Raw genomic sequence first — 11,722 nt, forward strand, 5'->3', positions numbered from 1 at the left:
GAGTCAGGTTTTATAAAGGGAAAAAACTTACAGATCACCGTCCCAGACAACAGCCCTCTGCGTGATCAGGAAAGGAGTCTAGTCGCCAGAAGCGGAGCCAGGGGCAAGAGAGCAAGAGGAGGGCAAGTGTGTGGCAAAGGCTCCTCTTCTTGGTCCACACGCAGTAGAGAACAAGATAGGAAGGCAGTGGGGACAAGATTCCCTCAGTGAGCTACCATCATGATTTATAATCTCTAGCTGTATCCCACATTTTACAGAACGTCTTTCCTACCTGAGATCCAAGTCTTCAAAGCATGAGGCAGTGGGGACATTTCATATGCAGAGTGTAGTAACCTTGAGGTCAGCTCAAACCGTCATGGCTAGTGATATCAGTAAACATCAAACTACAGCAACATCACACATTTTAACATTTATTAAAATTCAAGTTTACTTCCATAAACTATCACGCATATGTCACCAATCTTAATAGCAATGCTACAAAATCCATGTGCTTGAGCATTGCATTTGCTAGCGAGCCGGAGGTTTTTGTCACGCTTTGGACCTCTTAGAGCTGAAGCATCTTCTTCCATCGTTCCTCACAGTTCTGACTGAATGAGTCTTAGTGCTTTCTTCATGTTGTCTATTACTGATATAAGAGGAAACACATGTTGTGCCCTTAGTAAGTGAAAGTAGGGGATGCTATAATCTAAATGGTAACATGCAAAGTTGGATTGTTTAATTTTTGTCTTAGTTGGCTCATTAGCATACTGTATTCTATGCTAAAGGAATATTTGTAAATTCAGTGATTACACCAATCAGTAGTGGCTCATCAAATTCACTTATAATAAGCAGTTCTATTAAGGGAACATTGAAAGGGTTTTATTTTTAGTTAGCTATTGAATTTATTCGGTATTGCTGGATCTGAGACCAATACTATTTTCTTAAATATGGCTGATAGTAAATGCTGTGGTTAAAGTCTTAGTAAATTTGTACCTCATTATTAAGGTCATTTAAGACTGCCAAATTTTCATTATTGTTATCTGAGAAGAGCATGTGGGTTCTTTGACACCTGGAGATAGTTATTTATCTCTGTTAATGTTTGTGTCATTTTGATTTGTGCGAAGTTCTTATTGATCTCATGATTCAGTGATCATAGGAAGTTCCTGTTTTTCTTGTTTTTGTATTTTTTTTGTGAGTCCTGAGAGGCTGCAATTTAAACACCATACCCAGATTCTCAGCATCACAGATTGAATTGTGGACAGCACTGATAAGAGCCACTCTTGACCCTTGGTAGTCAGAGTCTACCTGGGTAATTTATGAATACTCACACAAAGGTAAGTCCTGGGGTTCATACGTGTAGAGTCTGTTAGCGTATCTCCCAGTTATATCAGCTCTGACAGTCAAAGAAGGGTCTGTTAAAAAAAAAAAACAACCCCAAACAAAGTCACTCAAACATTATTTAGCAAGTTTTTAAAGCTGTTTCTTCTCTCTGTTCTAAAACTAAGGTCAGCAAATTTATAAGCCAAGTTTGTGTTCATCATGTGAATTCGTGATGTCTTAGCTCAAAGTTCCTGTTTGGAAATTCATGGATCTCTTTTAATTTATTTTGGGTTATAACAAGAGGAAATCTCAATTCTGAACATCTATGCCCCAAATACAAGGGCACCCTCACATGTAAAAGAAACACTTCTAAAGCTTAAATCATTCATTAACCCCACACACCATTAGTAGGAGACTCCAACACTCCACTCTCACCACTGGACAGGTCAGTCAGACAAAAATCTACAGATTCAATGCAATGCTCATCAAAATCCCAGCAAAATTCTTCACAGACCTTGAATGAATGGTACTCAACTTCATATGGATAAGCAAAAACTCAGTATAGCCAAAACAATCCTGTACAATAAACAAACTTCTGGAGGCATCACAATCTCTGATTTCAAACTCTACTACAGAGCTACAGTACTGAAAACAGCCTGGTATTGGCATAAAAACGGACAGGAGAAACAATTGAATTGAATTGAAAACCCAGATATTAATCCACACACTTTCAAACACCTGATTTTTTGACAAAGAAGCAAAAAGTATAAAATGGAAAAAAAGAAAGCATATTTAACAAATGATGCTGGCATAACTGCATATCAACATGTAGAAGAATGAAAATAGATCCATATCTATCACCATGCACAAAACTCAAGCCCAAGTGGATCAAAGACCTCACTATAAAGCCAGCCACACTGAACCTCATAGAAGAGAAAGTAGGAAGTACACTTGAATGCATTAGCACAGGAGACCACTTCTTAAATATAACTCCAGTAGCACGGACACTGAGAGAAACAAACGGGACCTCCTGAAACTGAGAAGCTTCTTGTAAAGCAAAGGACATGGTCAACAAAACAAAACTACAGCCTACAGAATGGGAAAAAAACTTCACCATCCCCATATCAGACAGAGCTCTGATCTCTAAAATATACAAAGAACTCAAGAAATTAGTCATCAAAAGAACAAATAATCCAATAAAAAATGGAGTACAGACTTAGACAGAAAACTCTCAACGGAGTAATCTAAAATGGCTGAAAAACACTTAAGGAAATACTCAATATCCTTAGTCATCAGAAAAATGCAAATCAAAACAACTCTGAGAGTCCATCTTACACCTGTAACAATGGCCAAGATAAAAAACTCTAATGAGAGTTTATGCTGGAGAGGTTGTGGGGGAAAGGGAACACTCCTGCATTGCTGATGGGAGTGTGGCGATTTCTCAGAAAATTAGGAAACAGCCTTCCTCAAGACCAAGCAATACCACTTTTGGGTATATACCCAAAGGATATACCCAAAGGATACTCAATTGTACCACAAGGACATGTGCTCAACTATGTTCATCGTAGCCAGAACCTGAAAACAACCTAAATGCTCCTCAACTGAAGAATGGATAAGGAAAATGTGGTACATTTACACAATGGAGTACTACACAGCAGAAAAAAATAATGACATCTTGAAATTTGCAGACAAGTGGATGGATCTAGAAAATATCATATTGAGTGAGGTAACCCAGACCCTAAAAGGCAAATATCATATGTACTCACTCATAAGTAGCTTTTAGACATAAAGCAAAGAAAACCAGCCTGCAAATCACAATCCCAGAGAACCTAGACAACAATGAGGACCCTAAGAGAGACATACATGGATCTAATCTACATGGGAAGCAGAAGAAGACAAGATCTCCTGAGTAAATTAGGAGCATGGGGACAATGGAGAGGGTTGAAGGGAAGGAGAGAGAAAAGGAGAGAAACAGAGAAAAATGTATAGCTCAATAAAATCAATAAAAATATTGCCTAAGTTAGAGCCTCCAAGAAAGCCAAATGAAAGCAAGAACATGGAGATTCCTGCTGGTTTTGCAAAACTGACAGACGGAGTGGCACACGTACCGACAAACATGATCCTTGGCACATACTGCCCATCAGGAGATAAGTTCTTGTCCGTGGTCTCATGCTGGAAGCAGATGAAATTAATGAACAATATTGGACTGTGGGGTATTCTGTATGGAAGCTAAATTTTCTGAAAATTATATATCAGGGTTTTTTAAACTTCTGTAGTAATTAATACTTGACCCTGAATATTTGGAATAAAGAAGAGTTAAAATGCCTGTGAAGTTATGATATTAAAAAACACAGTGGACTTCACGCACCATGAGATTCAGCATGATAAAGCTATTCTGAGCCATTTCTTGTATTTCTTCATTTTTGGCAAATTCCTTTTTTAGTGCTGTGAGGGAGAACAAAATGTCAGTTAGTTTAAAGGGTCAAGACATTGTCAATATGGTATCAAAATTAGTATGTTTTTCTTTTGTTTACATCAATGTCATGGGTGTAAATGGTTTGCTGTCTTTTTACCATTCAGTTCCTCTCTGGGAAGCAATGGATTAGAGGATGTCCAAGGAGACATCAAGGGACAATGATATTTGTGAACACACTGATTTTATTACTTATGTTTCTGAGTAGCTCATTGGTTAGAACAATTTCTGCCAGCAAGTTGTCATAATCACTTTGATTCTCTTAAGAAGTGGGTATCAGAGTCCAAAGAGCATATCATAATTTCACATTCCGCACATATGAACAATTGTAATCTTTTGTCAGGACTGTGTTTCACTGTAGCTGAGCCTGGGTTTACCTCTGACTCACAATCCCACTGCAGTTACCAGAGTGCGCCCCTAGGTGGCTCTCGCTGGATCTTGAAGCATATTTGTAGAATGGTGCTACTCTGGGAACGACATTTTTAAAATGGGGTTTGCCTGTGTGCCTTCTGAACAGTTCTCACGAGCTCACTTCTACCTTGTGCTGGATACGGAGGAAGATTCCAGTAGCTAAAGTTACCTTGACAGTATTGGCAGTCTTCCAGGTGGAGAATAACCATCAGTGGCTTGTTACTAGACAGAGGGATCACAGAGTGAAGTTAAGAGGTTAATGATGAATAAAATTATAGAAGAAGGTTAGTTTTAAAATTTTGGTACTCTTGGTACTATTGACAATATTAAATAAAAATCCCAGACTCATACTTCATGGGAATGAAGCCTACATTAGGTAGTGTGAGATAGTATGTGGCCCCAGATCTTACCAAGTACCATATTATAAACACCAGCTCACAGGCTTCATAACACACTGAGTCAGAATCTGAGTGGGGTTCAGGAACTATACTGAGAGTGGCAAGTGGTACTTAGGTCCTCTATAGCATGTGTAGATAGCTAGAGAACAATGCTACCTCCAGGACCCAAGGGATGCTATACATAAAATTTGTGTGTAATGAAACATGATATATGATTTTAGGACAGTCAACCTAAAATATTCCTGGTTTATCGCCTAAGTTTTTACAAGATCGTCTTATTTGACCAGTATCCTAGCCCTTCATTCATGTGCTAACCTAAATTTACAAATAACTCAAGTGAAACCCCCATCAATATATTTTCAGGATCATTTTAATTTCAACTGTGAATTATTTATACTAACTCATTTGCTTCTAAGTCTAGTCTAAGAGTAAAGTGAGCACAGTGACTACAGAGGGGTAAAAAATGACTAGAGCATGGATATTCGTATGGTTTAGGCTTCACCTTTACTCCGAAGGTTCTTGAGGTAGAAGCAGGGTCCCAGTGGGATGACCAAACAGTGGAAAGTTTAAAGGTAGGAAGGTGGCTGATGACTCTGTCGATCATAACAAGGGTAGATAATGGCTCTCTCCTCAAGACTATCAACGTGTCTCCTGGGAGAGGACCTGGTCTCCTGGCACTGGACTAGTTTCCACAAGAATGCATTGTGGCAATGCTGGAAGCGTTTAATCCTCTTTGCAGACAATCACAACCTGCGATGCCATCTGTCATGAGGCCTCTTCAGAGCCAGGCAGATATTAATGTCCGTGCTCTCGAATTTCTAGAGCTAAGTAAACCTCTTGGTTTCACAAATTACCCAGTCTCATATATTTTTATTATAGCAACAGAAAATTGACTAACACAGATATATAGGATTATTTTTTTCAAATGTGGCTTTATTAATAAGATAGTCATGGGCATCAAAAGCGAGTGATTTTATTGTTATGTATTAGTTGATTAATTTGGCGATGCTGTTAACCAATCTTTGGATATGCTGTGCAAACACTCTATTAGTTGGCTACATTCGTAGGCCAGTATAAATCTTTTCAAAAGCAGTTACCAAATATAAGTATATAAATTCAGTGATTGCATAAATCTATGCTGTATCCAACAATTTTTAGTCTTGGTAAATGTTAAACACAAACATTAAATGATTAATTTTATTTACTTCCCCAACTTGGATTAGAAGTACATTTTAATAAGACCTTTCCAACTTACCTTTAGGATTTATGAGCTAATTAGAAAGCTACCATTCGCCAGCATCAGACATTAGAAAAGCTGCAGATTTGAGCTACAATGAACAAAATGTCACACCCAAGTCTTTGTGAGCAGCAAGCTAAGCCTAAAGGTATTCAGTGAGGCTTACACAGGCAGGTCAAGCTGGAGTCAGCCCACATAAGCTGAACATGATTAATGACACTCTCACAGGCAGGCCCATGCTCAACCTTGTACACATACACATCAGCTGAGTAAGTTTTCTATATAGAGAGCTCTTCTGATGGAGTGTCAGCGAGAGTAGGCGTCCTGAGGCAGTGCAGGCAGGGCATGGGCACTCTGCTTTCCTGATTGGCTACTACTTCTTCCCAGCACCTACAAGACATCTTGAAGGGGCAGCAGTGATGTGGGACTCCTCTCTGTATGCTGTGAATATGTTTTATTATCGTTGGTTAATAAAGAATCTGCTTTGGCCTGTGGCAGAGCAGAATAGAGCTAGGCAGGAAAAACTAAACTGAATGCTGGGAGAAAGAAGGCAGAGTCAAGGAGACGCCATGTAGCTGCTGAAGGAGACAGACACTGCCGGAACCTTACCAGTAAACTACAAGCCTCTTGGTAAAATATAAAATAATAGAAATGGGTTAATTTAGGATCTAAGAGCTAGCTAGAAATATGCTTAAGCTATTGGCCAAACAGTGTAACAATATAGTTTCTGTGTGTTAATTTTGGGTCTGGGAGGCTGGGAACTAACCAATAGCCTCTACCTAACACAGCTGCACTTCTGGAAGGTGTTTGAGGGAAGTCTGGGGAAATCCACCCCCAGCATCAGATCACAGCAATTAGAATCCAAGGGAAAACGTACATCAGTTATGTGGAACACTTATTCTTAAGAGTTCACAAATGAGCTGCCATTCCTTTGGAATAAAAGCAGAGAGACTATGGCAGAAATGGAAGCAGTTACATTCTAAAACAAGGCTTCAAATTTTTGTTTGGTTGTGTTTCTCCAGTAGAAGAGAATAAATATCTGTGGGTTTGTGGCCACATTTTCATTCACAGGACTTAACTATGCCATTATCATGTAGAAGAAGCTATAGGCAGGATGTGGGGGGTGGGGAAAGAGGTTTTTTCTTTCATTTGTTGTAAACAGAGACTGTGCTTTCACTTCCCAGCCGCCTAGACCTGAATAATCACACAAAAACTATATTCATTGCAGCACTTTTTGGCCAACAGCTCAGGCATATTCCTAGCTAGTTCTTCTATCTTAAATTAACCCATTTCTATTAACTTGTATATCACTGAGAGACTGTGGCTTACCAAGGTCCTGGTATCTTTCTCCTTTGGCAGCTACATAGCGTCTGCTTGACTCCACCTTCTTTCTCCCTGCATTCTGTTTAGTTTTCCCACCTACCTGTATTCTACCCTGCTATAGGCCAAAGCAGCTTCTTTTATTAACCAATGGTAATGAAACATAATCATAGACTACAGAGGGGAATCCCACATCAATTTGTGAACACTAAAATGTGAGTCAGCAGTTTTAAATTATTTCCCCCAGTGTGCAAGAGGAAAAGGGATCTCTGCCGTTTTACCTTCACATGCAGTAGTGCTCCGCCTCTGTTCCAGGAGTAACCATTTGTTCTTGACTATTATATCCCTCACTCATTTCTTTGTGTTGACTTGAGATTTCTTTTTTTTAATTTTAAAGAAGACTTCATGTCAGAGAAATTTACTCTTGTGACATATGCTGCCTCCCTCCCCACTCCTTGGTCCTTGTCCTTTCTCATGGCATATGTCTCTTGGTTAAGCAGAAAAGCCATGCAATCAGAAATATCGGTGTCCTGTGTTTACTTACCTATTCATCTTTATGACCACTATACCTGAGATCTTTTATGAGCGCTAACAGTCCTGGGGACTTTCTGTGTATGCAATCATTTCCTGTGCACACGGGATGATTTAATTTCTACCTTTCTCATGTGGATGCCTTTTACGTTTCTGTCTTGCTTGGTTTTGGTTAGGCTGCTCAGTTCATCCTCAGGTACTGCGTGGAAAGTGACTCTCCTGTCCTTTTTTTCTCAGAGGAAAGCTTCCAACCTGTCTCCACTGGGCACGTGCCCTAAGGCCATACGGTTCTCGTGCCAAGGGTCGGCCTTCTGGAGTTAGTTTGCTGTGCGTTGATGCTAAGCTCTGACAGATGCTTCTCAGTAGCTACTGAGAGATCATGTGATTTTTCATTCTGCTATTATGGGGTACCATACTTATTAACAAATATTGATTAATCCTACGTTCTAGGATTAAGTCCTATTCAACCATGGCTAATGATGTTTTTAACATGCTATTTGATTCTACTTGCTAAGATGTTGTTAAGGGTCTTTCCATTTGTGTTCATCAAGGGTGTCTTAGTCAATTTTCTATTGCTGTGAAGAGACAATGGTTATTTTAAAATAAACCATTTAATTGTGGCTGACTTGTAGATTCAGAGGTTTATCCATTATCACCATGGTGGGAAACATGGTAGCACTCTGGCAGACACAGTGCTGGAGAGCTAACTGAAAGTTCTACATCTGGGTCCACAGGCAGCAGAAATAGACACTGGGCCTGGCTTTAGCATTTAAAACCTCAAAGCCCATTGCCAGTGACACACTTCCTCCAACAAGGCCATGTGTCCTAATCCTTTCAAATAGTGCTACTCCCTATGGGGGCATTTTAATTCAGACTACCAAAAGGGTCTTTTCTTGTAGTTTCTACCTCACTGTGTTACCAGGGTAATTCAAGCCTTATTAACAAAATCTAAATACATTATTTTCTATTTATTTTTAGATAAATTGGTTCTCTAACAGTTTATCAGGCAGCAGGGAGTGTTAGCACACAGCTGTAAAACCAGTGTATGGGGAGCTTAGGCAGAAGCACAGCTCGAGGGCAGCTGGGATGCAAAAGATGTTGTCTCAAAAACAAACAAAACTTTAGAACCATCAGAGACTGGCCTTTGCTTTTGAAATTATGAATAAAAGTTCTTCACTGGTCTGTTCACATTTTCTATTCACGATTAAATCTTGATGGTTTTATGTATATAGTAAGTGTGGAAATTTATGTTTCTGCTAGAATATTTATTGATTTAATAGTTGTTCAAATAGTCTCTGGTGACCATTTCAGTGATAACATTTTGTTTGTCTGGTTGTGTTTTTCTTATTTATTTTTGCTTTTGTGTGTGTGTGTGTGTGTGTGCACATGTGTGCACGTGTGTGCAAATGTGTGCACATGTGTTCATGCAGGTACCTAGGGAGGCCACCAGGAGGTGCTGGATCCCATAGAGCTGAAGTTACAGGCACACAGGGGGCTGGCAATTGAACTCTGGTCTTCTGGAAGAGCAGCAAGTGCTCTTACCTATGGAGTCATCTCTCCAGCTCCTGGAATACCATTGTTATGTCTACCTTTCATTCTGATTTTATTAGAATTCTTTTGTTTTCTTTTTGGTTTATTTACTGCTATGTTGGGTTTATCTCTTCCAAAACAGTAAAAAGTAAAAAAAAAAAAAAAGCCTTTATTTTTATGGTGCTGTTCATCGTTGTCTTGTTTACTGTTTGCTTATGTTTGCTCTGGTTTTTACTATGTGCTTCCTAATACTAACTTTGACCTTAGTTTCTTCCTTTGGGGGTGGGGGATGAAAGGTATTTTTAAGGTAAAATATTAGATTATTTGGAACTTTTTTTTCAAATAAAAAAGATAAAGATATTTATTCAGAAAATTTCATCCTTTGAGCTGTTTATAGTACATTTCATGAGTTTAAGTATATTGACTTTCCACGTTAATTTGCTTCAAAATATTAAAAACTTCCCTCTGAATATCCTCTTTGACACACTTGACAGACAAATTCGTGTGTTGTACGTGTGTGCAGTGCATTCTCTATGTGAGTGTTGTGTGCGGTAGGTGGACATGCAAGAGGCCAGAGCAGGACATTATGGTCACCCTCCAACAAGGCTCCACCTTGTTTTCGTGGACTGGGTCTCTCACTGGATGGGAAGTGTGCTTAGTCTGCCTGTCCAGTGAGCTCCTGGGGTCCGCCTGCCTCCACTAAGTCTCGTGGGTTTCAGAGCAGCTTTAAACTTGCTGCATGGCTAGGGATAACTTTGCACTGTCCTCTTGAACCTGCCTCCAGAGTCCTAGCATCATAGGTGTACCCTGTCACACTCATTTGCGTGACTATGGGGATTAACTCGGGGCTTTTGCCTGCTCTGCCAGAACCCTAGCAGCTGGGCTGCATCCCCAGCCCTAAATACTGACATCTTTAATAGATGAAGTCTTAGTCTTTGATCTTCCCAGAGTCTCCAGATGAACTCTTACTCTATCTGGGTGGGTTCTTTACATGTCCTGGGGATATAATTTGTCATATGTGGTTTCTTACACTCATATTTGGAAGTGAGATTTTTTTTGGTAATAGTTATTCAGTTTTGAGAGCATTTAACTCAATTTTCATTTAATTTTCTGTATTTTTAACTTTAATGGGAAAATTGAAAATGAACATTCATCAATCAGATATTGATAAATTCTCCAGGAGATTTGGTAGGTCTTTAAGGATAAAAATGATGTCACATTTGCTCACTGAGCCTGGGCCAGTGCCTGGCATACCAGATGACGCTCAGCTAGGACATTGCTGATTAACTGTGAAGATGAGTGTGAAATAAAGCTCCCCAAGGTGTCTGGCTGACCGGACCGGCTGGAGGACTGTTGCTGTAAACTGCTTTCTTTGTAAGCTTGCATAGTGTCTTGTTTGCTCATACATCTTGCATTTAATTACCCATATTGCCTGGGTAATACAGAAATGCATACAGAGGTATTTAGAGCTTTTGCAGCTAGAGAATACCATTTACCATGTTCCGAATGTGACTTGTTCCACATGGGCTTCTTTGTTTGAATAATTGCTCCCCAGCTTGTGGAACAGTTTTGTGAAGATATGATACAATTAGAAGGTAGGGACAGTGGGGGCTGGGGAGCAGTCCCCATAGGTTATATCTGGCCTGCATCTCTGGCCCCACCCTGTTTCCTGACTGCCCGTGTGATGTAACCTGCTTCCTCTGCTGCCATGCCTGGCTCACAATGATGAATTCTTTCCCTGAATTCTGACCCAGGATAAATCCTTCCTCCTTTAAATTACTTCTGGCCAAGGGTCTGATTACAATGATGAGAACAGTAGTTCTAACACTGCCCTGATAGCAGCTGCGATGTCACACAGCATACCACAACGGAGCAGGAACTGTGGCATTCTTTAAGAAGCTCATGCAACCATTTCTGGGTCTTCCATGAGGCATGAGAAACAGCACATGAACAGCAACTTAGAGGAACTTTACCTTTTGTGAGCGTGAAAGAGCCCTTCTTCGTAAGTTTGTACCCAAGTGATGTCATCTCCCCACCCTGAAGAAGAGAGAAAATCAGTGCATTATTCCAGGGTTACCAGTCTCTGTCTGATGAGCAAATGTCAACCTGCAGAACTAGGACAGCTCCAAAGCTGCCAGCTGGCATGCAGTGTAAACGATAATAAGTTATATCTGGATACAAAGCAGTGCCCTACCAAAGTGTACTCGGGTAGATTTGGGAGAGCACATCGAAGCTCGACCCAGCTTTGAACCTACAAAGTACTGATCAGTGCTGGATGATGGCTGAAGGTGGCTGAGAAGACATCTCTGTCCCTGCAAAAGCTCCAGCTTTCAGAATATGTGTGAAATAACAGCTAGCATACTTCTAAAAAATTGCCAAGAGTCCTTTGGATTATACTACAAAGTGCCCTTTGTATCTTGGGTACCAAAGGATGCTGGCTACTTCTATGACAGTGCACATTGACAGGAAGGAGTTCCGAATTCTACTGGAAAAACATTCAAGGATGAGAATTTCACATTTGAA

At 40.0% G+C, this 11,722-nt stretch overlaps 1 protein-coding gene across 1 annotated transcript in view; it reads right to left on the reverse strand.

The window, feature by feature from the left end:
* Positions 1-575: 575 nt before the first annotated feature.
* Positions 576-11,722, reverse strand: part of Agr3 (anterior gradient 3, protein disulphide isomerase family member) — a 16,320-nt gene continuing 5,173 nt past the window's right edge. Inside the window, exons 2-7 of the mRNA XM_026790166.1 lie at positions 11,173-11,236; positions 4,353-4,405; positions 3,668-3,744; positions 3,408-3,471; positions 1,308-1,391; positions 576-625 (exon numbers count right to left, since the gene is read on the reverse strand). Coding sequence (XP_026645967.1) covers positions 576-625; positions 1,308-1,391; positions 3,408-3,471; positions 3,668-3,744; positions 4,353-4,405; positions 11,173-11,236 — 392 coding nt within the window. The remainder of the gene's footprint in view (positions 626-1,307; positions 1,392-3,407; positions 3,472-3,667; positions 3,745-4,352; positions 4,406-11,172; positions 11,237-11,722) is intronic.

The sequence above is a fragment of the Microtus ochrogaster genome, chromosome 1 (genome assembly GCF_000317375.1).
Source record: "Microtus ochrogaster isolate Prairie Vole_2 chromosome 1, MicOch1.0, whole genome shotgun sequence".
NCBI lineage: Eukaryota > Metazoa > Chordata > Mammalia > Rodentia > Cricetidae > Microtus > Microtus ochrogaster.